The following is an 18,706-nucleotide window of genomic DNA, read 5'->3' as shown; positions in this document are numbered from 1 at the left end:
CGGCTGGAGACATCGCCACCAAACTTTCAGGACCCCTCCGGGCATCAATTTTACACATTGGGACCAAAAAAAATTTCCAGAGGCTATGATAGGTTGGCCACACATGACGTCAGAATGACGTCATGTTCTGTCATTTTCGACCGAAAAAAGACCTTCGCGAGAAGACCTGTCAGGCCTACAGCTTTAAATATACAGAAAAATGATCATGATGACAAAATGACATAAAAGGTGTAGAATTGACAGGTCTACAAAACTGCTATCTCGGATTTTTGAGATTTTTGAGTTTTGACCCAAAAAATCAAAAAAGCATTTTTTATATATTAGCCAAAAAATCCCAAAAGTTTTTTGAGTTTCAAAAAAAAACGGAATATATGTACAGGGTGGAAAGTAATTACGCGAACATGCAATTTATTACAATTTCACGAGTAAATAGCGACTTTGTTTAGACGGGGACTCGCGCGGGGCGTGATTGGCCGCGTTCGCTATCGATCCACCCACCCCACGTGACCTGACCCCGGGTGATGACCTTGGCCGGTCACAACGCGTCTAGACGTGGAACGGTGCGGGCGCCGGGCGCAGCCCAAGACCAAAATGGGCAAGGAGTACAGTTTGGAATTCCGCGGCAAAGCCGTTGGAATGGTTTTGGGCGGAATGGATCGGAAGTTGGTCTGTAAGCGTCTCGGCATCAGTCGCACCCAGTTATACGTCTGGATGAAGCGGGAGACAGCTGGAGAGGGCCTTAAAAGCAAGGCCGGCCGAGGCAGAAAACCCTCCGTGCACCCAGTCGCCAAGCGAGTGGTCGCCATGTCGGTGACAAAACGGCGCCAATCAACTCGGAAGCTGGCAAAACGGCTTACTGCGGCCGGGTACCCGATCTCTCATACCACGGTCCGCACATACCTTCGCGAAAATTTGAACACATTTCCGTACAAGCCCTCAAAAAGACCAAAACTCACTGAAGAACAGAAGAAACGGCGTTTGAATTTTGCAAAGGAGCACAAAACATGGACAGAAGAAGACTGGAAACGGGTATTGTGGTCAGACGAATCATGTTTTGAGTTATTTAACACGCCAAACAGGTAGAACGACCGCGTATGGGCTGCCGATGCGTCTGATGTCCCACCAGTCCCAACGGTCAAGCATCCATCGAAAGTGCACGTCTGGGGGATGATGAGCTCCTGTGCGGTGTCGGAGCTTCACGTAGTGCCCCAAAAGGTCACTATAAACGGCGACTACTACCGGCAGAATATCCTGGAAGAAGAGTGTCTGCGTGCCGTCCACCGAACCGGCAAAACTGGCACGATACTCCAGCGCGCTCTCGTGCCAGATGCAGAAAAGGCCATCTTCATGCAAGATGGGGCACCTCCGCACACGGCCAAACGAACGCAAGACTGGTGTCGGGACAACCTGCCGTCCTTCTGGGAGAAGGATGTTTGGCCTGGCAACAGCCCAGACCTCAATCCCATTGAGAACCTCTGGGGCATTCTCAAGGAGAAGGTCAGCGAGCTTCCAGGGGCCACCACCGCCGATCAGCTCGCCAGACAGCTTCGGAGGGCATGGGCTGCGATCTCTCCCGATGTGCTCCACAACCTGGTGTCAAGCATGCCGGAACGCATGCGCCAGTGCATACCAGCTTAATTTTCAAAACATATATATTTTTACGCTAGCATGTTTTTTTCTCAAATGCGACTCCGAGCCGGTACATATACCATCATCTAATTTATTACGTAAAGCATTTCATTAATAAACATTTTTGCAAGTCCCTCAGAAATCAGCCCCGGGCAGCGACTGACTGCCGGCCGGCCGACCGGCCCCGGGTGGCCAAGAAGCAGGGCCGGTCACTGTTTGGCCGGGATGTGTAGGAGCGGGAGCAGCACTCCTTTTTCACGTATATTCGCATATTTTTTTAGGCACATCGACATGAAATGTTATTATGTATATCTGGTACGATGCGGGATCACAGACTAGAGATCCAGCTTATAACTTCGATAGGCGTTATCACAAGTGTATTCGCGGCCATTGGGGCGACGTAAGAAAAGAAGAAAACAACTGGCCCCAAGAACTTTAAATTATCAAATAGCATGCACCTTTTCCTTGATATGTAGAGAATTTACCATTAATTGTTAGAGAAAATTGCATTTAAAATCTTCCATTTTTGCTTTTTTCATCGTTTGCACAGTATGTTCTTTTACTAAGCTAGAAACACTAATTAGAAATAGTTCCCGCATCATCAATAACAATAGGGAAGGCTTGAAGTGAATACAATAATCTAAACGGTTTTGTAATCCATGAGAAGACACTTCTAAAATTGCCAGTAGAAATATTAAAGGCAAAAGTTCAACTTTTTCACAAGACGGATGGCTATTAACCTATTCAACGTGTGACAACTCAGCCGGTATATCGTCGCCTACAGCCCAGCTTTCCCTAGTGACCGATAGAGGCGCTGCTATCGATGTCCGCCCGTGCCGCCTAACGTATATTTAATGTTTAACCAATGAATCAAATAAACAGGACTATGTACGATGCATGTCGGACACGTACCCAGAATTTCGCCCAAGAGGTGGTCACCTGCTGGTCACCTGACCCCGGGCCCGCGAGTCACCCGGGGGCCCGGGGTCAGCTCAGGCAAGGATGTATCCAGGACCTTTCGATGGGAGGAGGGAGGCACGGTGGGTCCAGTCTCACTGGCAGACGGGTCTCTTTAAAACGGTCTTTGCATGAGAAAATGTGGAAAATTGGCAAGCAAAAGTATCATTTATGCCCGAGGAGTGTGCCTAATGTACACTAATGCCTAATTTACATGGTATTTTACGAGCGAGCGAAGCGAGCGAGCTCCTCAAAATCACCGGTGTGTGGCGCGCTCAGAGGTGCCAGTGAAAGGCCGTCAGATGCGCTCGCGCTAACAAAGGAGGATGTGTCAACAAATAAAAGTTTTATGTCACACACGTTTTTTTCTTCTTAAAAGACGAAAAATGTATGTTCGCGTAATTACTTTCCACCCTGTAAAGGCCTGGATACACTATGCGTTTTCTGCGTGCGTTTTTTGCGTGTTTGCGTGTTTTGCGGAATATCGTTCTAGAAAAAAAGTTATTATAAATAAAATTTCTTTAATATCTATATAACAGTTAATTAAACGTGTATATTAATTAAAACTTTATATGAAAAACATATAACAAAACGTAATGTCGTTTTTTTCTAGAACGATATTCCGCAAATCACACAAACTCGCAAAAAACGCACGCAAAAAACGCATAGTGTAGCCAGGCCTTAATAGTACCTACCGTTTTCTATCTACATACCAAATTACAGATCGATACCTCCTTTTTTGGGCAAGTTATAGCGAAAAAACTGTTCAAAAATGATGACTTCAAATTTTCAATCTCAATTTTTGGCAATTCTAGACCTCGTAGAGCAGAACAAAGACCACTATTAGACTCCCCATGACGAGCTGCATCGAATCGATATCCATTTTATGCAAAAATATCAACTTTGAAATTTGACCTAATTTGACCTGACCTTGACCTGACCTTCACCAAAATGTGACCCAGGCTGGCCCCAAAGGCTGCCTAACCCACATAATCGCATTTGTCATGTAAAATGGACCATAAAACATGTATCACACGACACTTTCATATTGTGACCCCCGGTGACCTGACCTCGCTGTGACCTGACCTGGTATCAGTGACCTCAGATAGTAAAGTATGTGTTTGACGAACAATGTACATACCATCGATGGTTTTCAATAAATTACCGATTTACTCGATTTCACAACACATTTCTTGACATGCCTGTGAACGGCGAAAATCCGACCTTTGACCTGACCTGTGACGTCATCGGTTTGACCTAGGTCAATAAAATTTGGTCGCAAGGTAGTTCCCCAGTGGGTCTATCGAACACCGTTTGAATTTTGAAAATCGGCCGGTAAATTTCCGAGATCTTAGGGGGGGGGGGGGCCGAAACGGCCCCTCCCCTACGGGTGGTAGGGTCCGCCGATAGCCCTACGGGGCGCGGGTTAGACTATCAACTCCTGACCCCTCTACCTCTCAGCAGGCGGAGTGACTGGCAATTCGCGAATAGATAGTCCCGTGAATGACGCCAAGAGTCGTCTGGAGGGCTTCAATGAACCGGTTGTGGCCAGCGCCAGAGCGGCATCCGAACACGCCGCCGCCTCCACCATACAGAGAGGTAAGGCCTAAGGGCTGTAGAAAATACAGAACATAACATTAGTAACATTGCTACCAATTTTACGGCATCATGTACTGATATGTGTGGTATGCATATTTTGCATGATAAACTTTGATTGGTGATTTGATTTGTTGATTGGTTGATTGGTTGTTGATTTGATTGGTTGCCTTTAGCACACTAAACTTGTGTACACCGTTTTTATTTCGCAGCCTTCCGGCGTCACCGGATGCAGGCCACGTGGGGCCCGGCCCTGGAGGTCCTTAGTGTTGGAGGTGTTGTGGAGGTGTTGGGAGACAGCAGTTCATCAGCAGAGGCGCAGAAGAGGTGAGAAATGTTTGTAAGGTAAGCGTTCAGCACATATCTTGAGCAAGGAAATCAGCACCTGCACATGTCAAAGACATAGGAGAGGTTAACAGATTTTGAAAGGTATACGGTAATTGCAAATTGGGGATAAGTGTTTCGGTTTGTACTCATGTCGCAATATTTCATGTTTAACTTAATGTTGACAACTTTCCGTATTAAACGTGTCTTAGTCTTCCCGAGCCCCGCTAACTAACCTCGTACCACAGGCTCGTTTCGTCGGGCCTGAGTGCCAGTGACGCATCCCGGATAGTTCAGAAGTGCTGGAAGAGGTCTCGACGGAAAGCTGCCAAGGCGGAAAGGGAAAACATTGACCCTAAACAGACTCCTGCACAACAGGAGCAGCGAACGGAGGTAACTATAGAGATGGTTAGTGGGTAAGGTCTTGGTTAGATTGAAGCATTATTGTTAACATTCGATATAAATAAAATAAAGATACGGTTATTGTTTACGATTAATTGACAAATATTGAAAAAGAAGCTACAATTAATTTGTATCTTTTGACAAGAGAAACTAATCACTTCTCCCCGGTTTCTCCCACGACAGGTCGCCGCCGACATCACGGCACCCGTCTCGGTACGTGTCCCCGAGCCGGGCCTACCGTACCCAGAGGGCGAGACCCGCGGTGTCGGCCGGGCGGCGGCCAGTCCAGAGAGGAGGGCCATCTCCCCCGGACGGTGGCTGATTGGGTTCCAGCAGAGAGCCGCACGGCTCTTCTCCGGGGTGGAGGTGAGGGTTCGGCCGGCTGGCTGCCGCGCGGCTTCTCATACATTAGGAGTTGGTCTAATGTTGGGATAGAAAGTGGGCATTATGTGCTAATAATGGCTTAGATTATAAAAAATATGGATTCATGAACTTTTGTGTCATTTTTTTACGTATTTGTACCATAATATTCATGAAAGAGGAGGAACCGTATCCGTTTTGATTTGGCATTAACGAAAATGCAAGTGTGAGACAGTGCTTAAATCGTTTCCCTCCAGGCACCTGGCAAACAGGCTGGCAAGAGCAGCCCGACTGCTGCGGCGGCCGCCCCCGCCGAGAGAGCCGAAAAGAGGGCGGCGTCAGTGTCCCCGCGCCTGTCGCCGCACAAAGTGTTCTCATCCGAGCAGCGGCTAGCTCAAAGGTGAGAATGTTGTGTTGAGTGGGACGTGGCACCGTGCAGACTAACACTGCTTGTGCGGAACGATGATCCTGCTTCACCAAACTTGTACTCGTATATCGACAATTATATATCAACATTATTGCATCGACAATCGTTTATTCGACATTACTGCATCGTGAGAATCTTGGTGGTGAAATTTCTTGCTCTTCCATAATTGCCGGAATTTGGCAAGCTATAAGCATACCTATTAATGTCTCAATAGCTACTTCTCACCTTGAATCCTTGACGACTGTGTTCTTTTAGGCTCACTGGAGAGTAGAGGTGGCAAAATGTGGACCCGAGGACCCGGTCCAAAGAACCAGTCTGGACCCATATGGGTCCAGACCGGTTCCTGGAAATTTTCTGACGGGTCCAACCGGGTCCTTCCATAAACTATACATATTGCACATTATACATTATTGCAAAATATGAAGTGAATGTTTCTTTGCGCACACAATAGCTCGTGAGTATTCCCAGTGGGAAATAGGCTGTTTTACTTGATGCAACTAATGATACCTACAAGTAGTTTGTATTAATTGACTTTTGGGGAACGGGTCCAACTGGTTCCGATTCCAACTAAGACCGGGTCTGACTGGTTCCAGAAATGTCCAGCCGGGTCTGGTTCGAGTCTGGTTCCCAAAATTTTCATCTTTTGCCACCTCTACTGGAGAGGACCATGGTGACGGAGCGCGGCAGCACGGAGGGGAACAGGACCGAGCGCGTCTGGGTCTGATCCGAGCCGCGCCCGAGGGCAAGGAAGCGCCAACGGACACCTCAGGGGTGCGTAGCCAGTGTAAATACGATGGTCTTTTTCAGAGGGAAACTGGAGGAGGGATTCCAGCAAATATCTCAGGAGTGGACTACAAATAACCGATGCCTACTAGACACTATGTAGAGTTTGATTAGCATGCGATGGATGGCAGAGGAGCCTCAGAAGGAATGTCAAGGGTGAGTAGCTTAGTGATGCCAGCGCTAGTTTCCGAACTGAACATGCTCGAAAAAACGAGCTGTTATAATCAAATGACTCATCTATTAAGCGGTTTTCCTAAGCAAACTTTGGTGTGATGATTATGAATGCTGCGTTACAGGAGGTCTTACCTCAGCGTGCATCGGAGCCGAGGCAGGGCGCCATGTCTCCTGTGCCTCGGAAGGCCATTCGATCGCCCGTGTTACCAGATGCGTGGAACGCAGAACGAGAGAAACGAACCACGTAAGTCAGCAAAAAGAGCCACCGAGATGATCATGAATGCACTGATGTTGCCTATAGGCACTTTGCGAACTTTGAATGTCTGATCGACCTCATCAGCATCGGCTAGTTGTTTGTATTTTTTGTGAAAGCTGATCGACTTAACCCTCGCCCCATTGACCTCTATAGTAACCTAGACGGCCAACTCCCGCGCCGCAATCGTTCCCGTATGGGGGCGCAGTGGCGCCACCTGCAAGTGGTCAGAAGTTCCCGGCCCCTGTAGACGGTCTATGTTAACCCGCGCCGTGCTGGTGGCCTGAACTTTCCGCCGAGTGCTGGGGGGGGGCGTTTTCACGCCCCCCCGTCTAACTCGGCTCCTGGGCCACGTAGCGACACGCGGTAAGCGGCAATCGAAAGAGCGTCAAAAATAAGGACGAAAACACTTCGGTCATTTTTTGGGTCAGGTCAAAGGTCAGGTCACCAGAGGTCACCAAAGGTAAAATGTTGACTATTTCAACATTTTGGAAACTGCCAACGGCTATCTCGGGAACCGATAGAGCTACAGCGCCGCGGAAAAGCGCATTCGATAGCCCTTTTACAGACCTTTCTGAGTAATGTTCTCAGATTTGACCTCAGGTCAACGGTTTAGCCTCCAGAGGGCAAAAACTCCAAAAATAGCCGTTTTTACGAAAAACGTTTTTTCGTCAATAACTTTTGACTCATAAGCGCCATGACATTACTTTTGCCAGCATCGTGTTCCTCTCGTCGAGACGCGTCGAATGAACTATTTGTTGACCTTGAAAGGTCATTTTGAAAATTTGACCTCAGGTCAAGGTCATGACCTGACCGAAAAGGGTCATGTTGCATATCAGTCGATCCGTATCGTCGAGCTGAACACATCTGACGTGTTTTCACCGCTCTAGCACGTCTCTATCAAAAGTTATAGCCAAAAAACTGCTGGCGACCGTTCATGACCTGAGATGACCTCAGGGGCACACAGAGGGGTCACAGGTGCATTTTTCCTATTCAGTGTGTCATGTTTACCTATGAACCGATGTTTGAGAGCGTTTTGAACGATATTCGTCCAAAAGAGGCGCATTTCAATTTTCTCCCATTGACTTATAATGGAGAGGTCGCAAAATTGACCTGACCTTAGGTCACAGATATCAAAAATCCGAGATATACATTTTATACATACTGTTACTCATATCAATCGCTGAAAGTTTCAAAGTGATCGTTCAGTCGGTGTAGCTATAGCGAGCCTTTGAACTTTTTCTGAGGTAAGGTCACTTGACGTGACCTGGTGACCTGACCTTGAACGGCCTAGGTCTGAAATTTTCACAACATGTGCGGAAATGATGTAGGAACACGTGTACCAAAAACGGCGGCGCTGCGCGCCGCCGTTTTTGAGATATTCGCGAAAAACCTGAGGGGGGGGCGTAAAAACGCCCCCCCCCCCAGCACGGCGCGGGTTAAGTGGGTAACTTTTGAAGCGGATTTTTATGAAAGATACAGCCTGCGGATGGCTGAAAAGGATTGTTATGTAACTGAACATGCTTTCTTAAGGTATAATGTGCTCGATTGCTAACAGGATGGCTCGAGCCGTGCAATAAAGTGCATTGTTTCAAGTGACCCGGACGCGCTGGCGGTACAAAGCATACCGAAACGTGGAGAGCCTACCTGCAGTAGGTAAGGCCATGCATGACCAGGAACGTACCCACTTCCTACTCAGGTGGCAAAAGATGACCATTCCAGATCGATGGTGATCTATATAAGCCAGGGGTCGGAAACCTACCGCCCGCGGGCCGGATCCGGCCCGCAACCATTTGACGTCCGGCTCGCGTCTGGTAACAGCGACTAACATTGCGTTCCGGCCCGCGGTACCTTCATAAATCGATTTTGTTTTCCGTACACCAGTCTATTAATTACGCTGTCATATTTCTCCAATATTGCCCTATGACTGTAGCAAATTGCAACCATGCCATGCTCCGGCCCGCCGGCTGCTTCTGAATCGCTTAAATCTGGCCCGCACCCCAAAAAGGTTGCCGACCCCCGATATAAGCACTGGCATATTATCAGGGATGGAATTGCAAGTAGACGAGAGGCAGCCGATTATACCTGATTTTAAGGTCCTAGGTCATTGGGTTACCTTCCAAGTCAGGTCAATGACCCAAAAGTCGGGAAAATCGGGACCTGTTAGAACGTCGTAAAGTGTGGCTGATATGGGGTTTATCGGGGGGCTGATCACGAAAATCATGTTAGTTTTGACTACAGATGATGTCTTGATGCATTTATAAGGCCAGGTTGGGTCAGGTCAGGTCAGGTCAGGTCAACCAGTAGGGGTCCTGCCGGGTAGGTATTCGTAGTAGGTGTCAACCACCTCTAACAGCTTCGTCACATGTTACGAAGGCACCAAAACTTTTTCGTAAATGTTCAAATGGTTGCTAAATTGAAAATTCGAAGTTAGTCCAAAAACAAGCCTACAAACATGTAAAACTCGAAAAAGTGAACTGAGGTCATCAAAGGTCGATGACATGACATGACCTTACCTTCAAGTGACCTTGACACCCACCCTAATGCACGGGAGCAACATCATATCACATGTTTGAACGCTTGAAATCACGAAAAGACTGTTAACGCGCGGTTAATGCCAGCCATGTGCCGAATTGCGATTCCGGCCAAACATGGTCTTGAAAAGTAGGTCACAGGTCAAAGAAACTCAGGGTCATGAAACTTTCAGGGCAGGTGTATAATTGATTATCGCGAGGGTATTGAAAGTTTCGTCGCGATCGGCCGCTTTTTACGAGAGTTATTCGCGAAAACTGAGGTGGGGTCCGTTCGACCCCACCTATGCGGGCGAGGGTTAACCCTCGCCCGAATAGGGCGGGGGTCGAACGGACCCCTTCCCCTTCGTTTGCTAATTGATCATCTTTTGCCATCTGAGTAGGAAGCGGGTACGTTCTTCGTCCCGTATGGCCTTACCTACGGCAGGTAGGCTCTCCACGTTTCGGTATGCTTTGTACCGCCAGCGCGTCCGGGTCATTTGAAACAATGCACTTTATTGCACGGCTCGAGCCATCCTGTTCGCAATCGAGCACATCACACCTTAAGAAAGCATGTTCAGTTACATAGCAATCCTTTTCAGCTATCCGCAGGCTGTATCTTTCTTAAAAATCAGCTTCAAAAGTTACCCACTTAACATGGACCGTCTACCGGGACCGGGAACTTCTGACCACTTGCAGGTGGCGCCACTGCGCCCCCATGCGGGAACGATTCCGTGCCGGCCGCGGCGCGGCAGTGGGCCGTCTAGGTTACTATAGAGGTCAATGCCTCGCCCGCACATGGGGGGGGGGGTGGTTGCCACCCCCCCAGGCAGTCTTTCTGCTCTGCACCCAACATTTTTAGAGCTAGAAGGCTGATTTTTCGTATAGCTGCTCGTCTATCCTTTCTTGATGTCCACTGAAAATTTCAAGTTTCTGTGATTTTTGGTTTCGGAGATATGACCTTGTTTTTCAGGTCATGTCATGACCCAAATGGCCAATTCTCAACATCTTGCGTCTGCCATGGGCCTTGTGAGCTTTTGACACCCTGATTTCGGCCTTTTTTGCCAGTCTTACCTCCCACCTATCATGGAACATGTTGTTCGACGATGTACAGGGGTCAAGGTCAGGGTCAAGGTCAACCTAGGTCATCTAAGATAATTGCGTTTTAGGCAAGCTGAATTTACTTTTTGTGAAGTTTTTTGACTGCATTTTTGGTAAAAGCTTCTCAGATCATGATTTCATGTGATATGGACCCAAAAACAATCGGTGCACACATCAGTATACACACAGACACACACAGACATACAAACACATATAATTGACCTTGACCTAACTTGACCTGAAATGACCTCAGCAGCAAAATTCTGGTCGGATAGTGTGACAAAGAGGTTCTAGCTGGCTTGGCACCAGAAAACAGCATCGTCATCGGTATTTGATAAGCAGCGCACTTGATATCCAACGGTGACCCAAAACAGCAACATTTTTTAGTTTGACCTGACCTGGAAGGTCAATGACTGACCTGAGAAGGTAAAACTGGGTATCATTGGATTCGTCTCTTCCCAAAGAATCTTTTTGGTCTTTACCGCTAAGCTCTATCTCCAACAGGAACGAAATGGCGCGGGGGGGTGGCAACCACCCCCCCCCCCCATGTGCGTTCTAGGATGGGAAAATGGCATGTGCGGGCGAGGGTTAATATCGATCGACGTTTTACAAGTGTGATTTCTCCATTTTCTCTGCAGCAGTTCCCTGGAGTCGGAGCTGTCGCCGCCGGCTCGCCTGCCGCCCTCTCCGCGGCCGTCCTCTGCCTCCCCCGGCCCGGCCCGGGGCCCGGCGAGGCGCCGTCCGCTGGCCGCCTGGCCTCGGGAGGACCCGTCCTCGGCCGTGAGGACTCCGCTGCCGTCCTCTCGGCCTCAGCCGCACATCATCGACTCGGAGAGCGCAGCCGGTGGTGGAGGAGGGTTCGACTTTCGGCAGCTGCTGCGGCCGGCCGGTCACGCACCTACTGAGAGTCTGAGACTGAAACGGGGCTGGAGGTCGCGGCCCGAGCTCACGTCGGGTGCTTGTGATGTGTGATGAAAGATGAGGTCACTGTGCAGACATTTTAGACGTCTCCAAGTAGGATGACCACTGAGAACGACGGAACTCAAGTCAGGCAGTTTTGAGTTGGAATGTTTGCGTTATATAATTGTTAATCCAAGCACCCCACGTAAAAGGCAAAATAAATTTTGTTATTTCAGCGATTTCGTGTCTGCATACTTAGGTAGTGAATGGTTGCGGTCCAATATGCTTACACAGTAGGTATGCTATATCTTGCTTTATGCCCCTCCACGTGGTTATGTGTAATGCTCTGTTTGATAATATTTATGCGATTTCATCACGCTCTAGTACAATAAGCAAAAGGCATTTGTTTGTAAAATTATCGTGTATAGTTTGCGTGAAAAAGTCGACATTTTTTATTTTGTTTCAAGAAATTTAGCACCAGTTGTTAGTCACCTTAGGTTTATGACGTGTTTTTTTTTTGTGAGTCGAATTATACATCCAGAGAAAGTAGTCTCAGCACCCCACAGGGTTTTCCTGGTTGAAACTTCAGGTGTGCAATATTTGTTGAACGACCCCGGTTCACTTTTCAAGACGTAATATTTGTTATCGCGTGAGCAGCGTAGCGAAATATTTATAACAGTTGCGTGGCATCGGCACATGTGTATTTTGTATGTATGCTGGAGTTGTTTGAATATGCTGACGACAGAACAACACAGTTCGCCATGTTGTTATAATATATAATATTGAAATAAATGTTATTTTGAAAGACGCAAGTATGTTATCAATGCCTAACATTTATAACCAGCGATAAAGACGTAAGAACCTTATCCCATACATAAGCTGCGACCTTCTTTGCACGATTGGATAAGAGGAGACCTACAAAACTCGAGGCACGCGATGTAAAGTAGCATAAATCGACTCATTCATTCGCAGTGTTTATGAGCCCATCAAGGAATGGTCAAGGGCGCCGAATCTGGCCGTCATATATGTACATATTAGACGTGGATGTATTCGATATCAAGTGGTGTTGACCTCGATTTACAAACTCAAGCACGGGCATAGTAAAAACGCAGCTGACGTTTCTTAACAGCATTGGTTAAATTGCCTTCCGCTTAAAAGACGTATACGATCTGGCAAATGTTCAAACACTTACAAAATCGTTTTTGTTTAAAACTTACGGCAAAAGTGCGTTGAATCTTTCACAAACATGAAGTGAAGGTGAAGAAGCACCAACAGCAAACATGTACTCGGACGATTTCCAAGACGTCTAATACCATCATGTTAAAACTTCTATTTATAGGTAAGACTAGATGCGACATAATAGCTCACGAAATTTGGTAAGTATAGACAGATTGGTAGGCTTCAAACCAATGTACGAGTTAAGTGGTGTTTGCTGACGCTTGGCGTCATTCGTCTCGAGAAGCGTGTATTTCTCCCCCACTCACAATAACATTAGATCATGCCGATTTTAGTCCTTTCAATGACCAAAATAATCAATTAATCATTTTATATGCTGACTTTAGCAACTTTGAGCTGTGATCGAGCTATTTATTTCTCCCGTAAGTACTTCAAATGATGCCAAATTCATTAACGGAAAACGATTGCTTTGAGTGCCTACAGTGCCTTTGAGTGTAATAGTAGGGCATTAGCTAACAGGTATTTGTATTTTCTGTCACGAGCTGGACCTTTTAGCATCTACATGAAAAACAAACCCGTTTTAACTTATCGCAACTATTTTTAGTCGAAATAAAGCCGTAAACAATACGATTTTTGGGGGGACGAGTGGGGGTCGGCTGCTTATTGGCAAATTTGGGTGCCATCGTCTGCTGTGGTGTGTAGCTATCGCCTCTGCGAAATACCATTACCCATTTCTATAAAGCTTTGACGGATCAAGGAGCCAAGACTGAGCTGAGCGAGCAGTGAGCAGTGAGCTCCACCGTTTTAGGAGGTTCATGTTTCTTCCGCCAGGTTCGCTGCTGTCGCTGAGCTGGGCCGCCCAGGTGCCCTGTTCCTCTCTCCCGAACAAAGCCGGGCCAAACCAGGAGGTCTGTGCCTCCGATGGCAACACCTACCCCAGCATCCAGGAGATGGAGTGCCTCGCCATGGAGCGAAGGAAAATGGGACTGGAAGGTGCGTAGTTGCGTAGTCCGTGACAATCCAGCGAGAGGTCCTTTATGCGTAGAGGGATGATAAGCACTGTATGTAGGGATATAGGGAGGATTCCTGCAGGGATGGCCACTCGGCTCGGCCCTGACTGACTGCGCTGACCTCGCTGCTCTACCCACGGCTCCCCGCTCTGCCTCCCCCACGGCCCACGCCCATCCGCCGCTCTGGTACTTCCCCCCCCTCTCTCTCTCTCTCTCTCTCTCTCTCTCTCTCTCTCTCTCTCTCTCTCTCTCTCTCTCTCTCTCTCTCTCTCTCTGCCTCGCTGCCGACTCGCCTTTCACCGTGCCGTGCCTCGCCGTGCTGTGCCGTTCCGTCCCGTGCCGTTCCGTGCCGTGCCGCGCTGCGCCGGGCTGGTCCGCCCATCACCGACCGCTCAGCCCACTCACTCGCAGCCGGCTGGTGGCCTCGGGCCGGGCGGCGAGCTCCATAGCCTAATAAGGAGACAGGCACAGCTGGGCGCCCGCTCGCCCGTGCGGACCGAGAGCCAGAACAGTGGATGGGCTCCAGTCCTATTGTGGGGTGGTTTGGAAGTTAAAAGGAAAGAGACTAGATCATAGATGGTGCATGCAATGGACATTGCTGATTGTGCCAATTTATGCGTTGAAAAGTCATTTTTTCAATCGGTAGATAAATTTTGGATGTCCCGATGCTTACCAGCATTAAATATAAATAGTTGTCATCCCGTTTTTTCTCAGTTGGCCCACACCCGTCTTTTTCGATAACCGCGCTTCAACCCCGGTCCGCTTTCATCTTAAAGACGTCTGTCTCAGGCGTCACCTGTGTCGTCCGTGGTCCGTTTTCAGAGATTTTTATGCGCCACGAGGGCCCGTGTGCCACCGACTCTCGGCTCGTCAAACGGACCAGCTACGGCCGGTTCACGGCCTGGACGGGCCGTACGAACGGCAGCGGTCGACTGGTGACCTCAGTGACCTCTGTGACGTCACCGCTGCTGCTGCTGCTGCTGCTGCTCCTCTGGCGCTGACAGCAGCTGGGCTCGGCCCATACCACACCGTGCCTGTCTGCAGCTCCCGTCATGTTCTGGTCCCTTTGTCTGGAGGAGTTGCAGCCTTCGTGCCCGGGCGAGCCGTGTAGAAACACTTCAATAAGCATGGAGTACATGCAGCTATACAATAAACAACCGTGTGCATACAAAGTTAATAAGCCTTGCACTAGTGGGTTCACGTTCCCAGGCTGTAGTCATTTCCATCTAACTAGCTCACACCCAGCCAAATAACTGTTTCTGGTTATCGTACGCGGTAGAGTTCCGGTTCGCCCCGCCCCGCTCCGGCGCGTTTCTCACGTTCATCTTCACGTTCAGCCGACTGTGGCGGTTGCTGTGTGTATGCTCGACCTAGCTCCGCACCCGGCCGACGCGCTGTCGGCTGGTTGTGCCTACCCCGGGCCATTAGGGCGGTTCGTGTATGTATTTGACCTCGGCCTGCCGCCCCCACACACTGAGTCCTTGAGCGAGCGCGCTGCCTGACCGGCTGCGCCGCTGGGGGGAGGGGCGGGGGCGACCGACGATGAGCGGTGACGTCATGCCCCAGCTGCAGACCGGTCACAGTATAGGGAGCGGCCGGCACTGGTGACTGGTTAGTCGAGCGAGGGTGACGTCACCCACATACTGCGATGACAGGAGCAGGGACCATCGCGATTCTCTTTTTTTTAGCTTATCTTTTGTCTGTCAGCCTGTTCCTCCAGCTCTCCGTGTCCGTGTCCTTTTTTCTTCACTTCTCTTCTCTTCTCTTCTTTTTTTCTTTTCTTCTCTTCGCTATCTCTCTCTTTCTCTCTCTTTCCCTCTCTCTCTCTCTCTCTCTCTCTCTCTCTCTCACTCTCTCCGGGCGATGACCGAGGAAGGGAAGTAACCGATGAGGTATGACCAATGGCCAGATGGCCACAGCATGGGCACGAACATCGTCTCTGGGCAGCTATAACAACATCCCTTCCCTACCAAGCTGCATGGAACATTGACTCTCCAAGTGCAGCTGCAGGCTCTGCAGGCTCTGCAGCCGCTGCCGTAAGTCGTAACTTAAACGGCGTGTGGCCACTGGAGGATGAAGCTAATTCAGCAATGCTACATGCTAGTGAGCATGGAGGCCAGTCCTCTGTGCTGTCACGCCACTGCACTGTATCTGTATCTGTCTTCTTTTTGCAGCTGGCAACCATACATGCGGATAATGCTGGGTTTTACCCGGAAGAAACGTCTCGTGCTGTCACGAACCATGGAGGCAGTTGAATATGTAAATTTAACATTCTAACAGAATTATTTGAGACCGTTACTGCAGACTTTTATGGACAAGTCACAAGTTTTCAACCAGCGGCGTCTTCAAACAACTTGTCTGAATCGAGCCTGTTCCTGTTTACTTTGTGAAATCCAACGCAAACATTGAACCACGGCAATCGCTCTCAAGGGATGAGTTCTAATTTATTTGCATGAAAGGACTCAAAATAGACTGCGCTATCAAACTGCTATCTCGGATTTTCAAAACTTTGAAAATTTTTAAAATTATATATGTACATATATATCGAAATTCAAAATTTATATTTTTATCTCTTTTCAAAAGTATTTCACTTTTCGAAAACACCGGATTATATGTAACATGCTTATGACTTACTCTAGCAAGTTGTAGCTAGATATCTTCAAAAAATAGTCAAGTTATACGAATTATAGCATAACTTTTACAATTATAAATTTCTAAATCAAATTTTCAGTACGCATTTGACATTGTACACTAATATAAACAGCACCATCGTGTTCCTGAGCTCAAACTGCATCCAATACACTTTTTGTTGAAAAATTTCAACTTTAAAATTTGACCTTTTTTACCTGAAAGTGGTCTGCTGAAAAAGCTGAAAAGCTGAAACCTAAGCTAAATTTAGCTCAAAATGACCTCGAATAACATAAACGACAACGAAATCGAAATATATGGCCTTAATGGACCATACGTAAAACATGTGTCACGAGACCGATATATAATATAAGATTTCAGTGACCTGTGATGACCTGACCCTGACCTGAAAATCAAAGTACAAGCTTGGTACCCTCAAGGGTATCTAAATCATCTGTTGACGAGTGTGTAAAGCAAACATGGGCCTGACCTAACTTGTAAGGCGGCAGCCAGAGCCCAAAAGGTGAACAAGAAAAACATCGATAGTTGTTATTTTGACATGCCCTGTGACGTCATCAGTGACCTTGAGTTCAATTAAATTAGGTTTCGCTCAACAGTTTTTCCGGCGCTTTCAGACGCTTTTTGAATTTTGATGATCGGCCCAGTAAGTTTCGGAGTTAGGAGGGGGCTATGAATAGCCCCCTCCAGTAGGGCACGTTATACGCAGACCCCAGTGGGGCGCGGGTTACAGGGTGTCAAATTAATGCAGCTGAAGGTAATGCAAGTTTCGTGTTGATACGTCAAGCGGTTTAGAAGATATTGTAGAAAAATGGGAGGTGGGGCTCTGTAGAGCGCTCCCCCCGTCCCCCCGGCATGCGCGGATTTAATTGGTCAAATTGACGATTGGGATTAAAGCAATGTCCTCTCGATGTCCGATGATGGGAGGAGCACAAATAGTAATGCCAAACATTGATGTGTGCAAAGCTGTTGCAGAATAACTCCCTGCAAAATCTGTCCACGCTGACGATTTTTGACCTTTGTAGGTCAAGAAGTGAACCTTAGACCAAATTTGAGACGTTTTTTTTAAGCGTTACATAATCTGTCGAATTACGCTTCCTTGGGATGCTGCAGATGTATTGGTTCACTTCACGAATTATGCACAATTTTGTGCAAATTTAAAAATAAGGAAAAAATCAAATGCCAATGCTTAGCTTTTCTGACATCCAGTGACCTCAATCTGACATCCATTGACCTCAATAAGGACCCGTGCGGAAAAATAATCAGCATGCTTCGGAAAGTACCTACTCATCGAGAGCTATCTGTAATATTCACGCCTTTCTATTTTAAGGTTATCGGTTATGGCCAACCACGCCACCGCCTCCCCCCCCAAAAAAAAATGAAGTGGATCGAGACCTTCACCCGGGCGTCGAGCGGAGCGGAATTAACCCGCGCCCCGTTGGGCTCTGCCGAGCAACGCGCCCTGTTGGGGGGCGGGGGAAGGGGGGGGGCAATTTGGCCTCTCCCCTAAGATCTCGAGAACCACGCAACCTAGCGACAAGCGGTAAACGGTGTTGGATAGCCCCATCAGGGAACTACCTTGTGACCCAATTTTATTGACCTAGCTCAAACCGATGACGTCACAGGTCAGGTTAAAGGTCGAATTTTCGCATATTTTACAGGCATTTCAAGAAATGCGTTGTAAAATCGAGTAAAATGCATTTCATTGAAAATCATCGATGGGGAAATGTTCTTCAAACACATATTTTGCTGTTTGAGGTCACTGATATCAGGTCAGGTCACAGAGGGTCACAATATGAAAATATCATGTGATGCATGTATTATGGTCCATTTTATATGCCAAATACGATTATGTGGTTCAGGCAGCCTTTGGGGTCAGTTAGGATTATGTTCTGTCTGGTGAAGGTCAGGTCAAATCAGGTCAAATTTCAAAGTTGATATTTTTGCAAAAATGGGTATCGATTAGATGCAGCTTGTCACGGGGAGTTCAATGGTGGTCTTTGTTTTGCCCTACGTGGTCTAGACTCGCTAAAAATTGAGTTCAAAAATTTGACGTCATAATTTTTGAACAGCTTTTTTCGCTATAACTTGGCCAAAAAAGGAGATATCGATCTGTAATTCGGTATGTAGGTATATAGAAGAGCGCAGGGACTGTCCCATATATTCCGTTTTTTTTCGAAATTCGGAAACCTTTTATGGACTTTTTTCAGCTTTTCTAAAAAATCATTTTTTTATCTATGGGAACAAAAAACAAAATTTTGAAAACCCGAGATAGCGGTTTTGTAGCACCGCTTTTTATCTAAATGACCATATAGAGAACTTTGAAATTGCTTGGTAACTATAGATTTGATGAGCGTTTCAAGATTGCATGTTTTTTGCTCATTTTTGCTCGAACATGACCTCAGTTTGACCTCAATAACTCCTGACCTAAGGTGACCTAAGACTTGAAATTTTGTGT

The 18,706-nt window shown here is 47.5% G+C and overlaps 2 protein-coding genes and 1 long non-coding RNA gene across 3 annotated transcripts; all 3 read left to right on the top strand.

The window, feature by feature from the left end:
• The first annotated feature begins 4,459 nt into the window (after positions 1 to 4,459).
• On the top strand, positions 4,460 to 5,662 carry LOC122367156. Its single transcript, XR_006254009.1, has 4 exons — positions 4,460 to 4,509; positions 4,755 to 4,899; positions 5,092 to 5,274; positions 5,526 to 5,662. It is a non-coding gene; the product is annotated as an uncharacterized LOC122367156 (long non-coding RNA).
• Positions 5,663 to 6,351: 689 nt separating this feature from the next.
• LOC122367154 lies at positions 6,352 to 11,652 on the top strand. Its single transcript, XM_043340023.1, has 3 exons — positions 6,352 to 6,466; positions 6,775 to 6,896; positions 11,155 to 11,652. The coding sequence occupies exons 2-3, from the start codon at positions 6,817 to 6,819 to the stop codon at positions 11,486 to 11,488; spliced, it is 414 nt and encodes a 137-aa protein (XP_043195958.1). The 5' UTR covers positions 6,352 to 6,466; positions 6,775 to 6,816; the 3' UTR covers positions 11,489 to 11,652.
• A 724-nt stretch (positions 11,653 to 12,376) lies between these two features.
• Positions 12,377 to 14,743, top strand: LOC122367155. Its single transcript, XM_043340024.1, has 3 exons — positions 12,377 to 12,755; positions 13,424 to 13,585; positions 14,425 to 14,743. The coding sequence occupies exons 1-3, from the start codon at positions 12,734 to 12,736 to the stop codon at positions 14,601 to 14,603; spliced, it is 363 nt and encodes a 120-aa protein (XP_043195959.1). The 5' UTR covers positions 12,377 to 12,733; the 3' UTR covers positions 14,604 to 14,743.
• Positions 14,744 to 18,706: the final 3,963 nt, after the last annotated feature.

The sequence above is a fragment of the Amphibalanus amphitrite genome, unplaced genomic scaffold (genome assembly GCF_019059575.1).
Source record: "Amphibalanus amphitrite isolate SeventyFive unplaced genomic scaffold, NRLGWU_Aamphi_draft 000853F_arrow, whole genome shotgun sequence".
NCBI classification, from domain to species: Eukaryota; Metazoa; Arthropoda; class Thecostraca; order Balanomorpha; family Balanidae; genus Amphibalanus; species Amphibalanus amphitrite.
This window is presented reverse-complemented; position numbering and strand designations above follow the sequence as displayed.

Excerpts from the sequence above, each read along its gene's own strand:
- LOC122367155 (XM_043340024.1), top strand. The coding sequence starts at position 12,734 with ATGTTAAAACTTCTATTTATAG. Across the intron at positions 12,756-13,423 it reads GTTAAAACTTCTATTTATAG|GTTCGCTGCTGTCGCTGAGC; the intron begins GTAAGACTAGAT and ends TTCTTCCGCCAG. Across the intron at positions 13,586-14,424 it reads AAGGAAAATGGGACTGGAAG|AGATTTTTATGCGCCACGAG; the intron begins GTGCGTAGTTGC and ends GTCCGTTTTCAG.
- LOC122367154 (XM_043340023.1), top strand. The coding sequence starts at position 6,817 with ATGTCTCCTGTGCCTCGGAAGGCCATTCGATCGCCCGTGTTACCAGAT. Across the intron at positions 6,897-11,154 it reads GAACGAGAGAAACGAACCAC|CAGTTCCCTGGAGTCGGAGC; the intron begins GTAAGTCAGCAA and ends TTTTCTCTGCAG.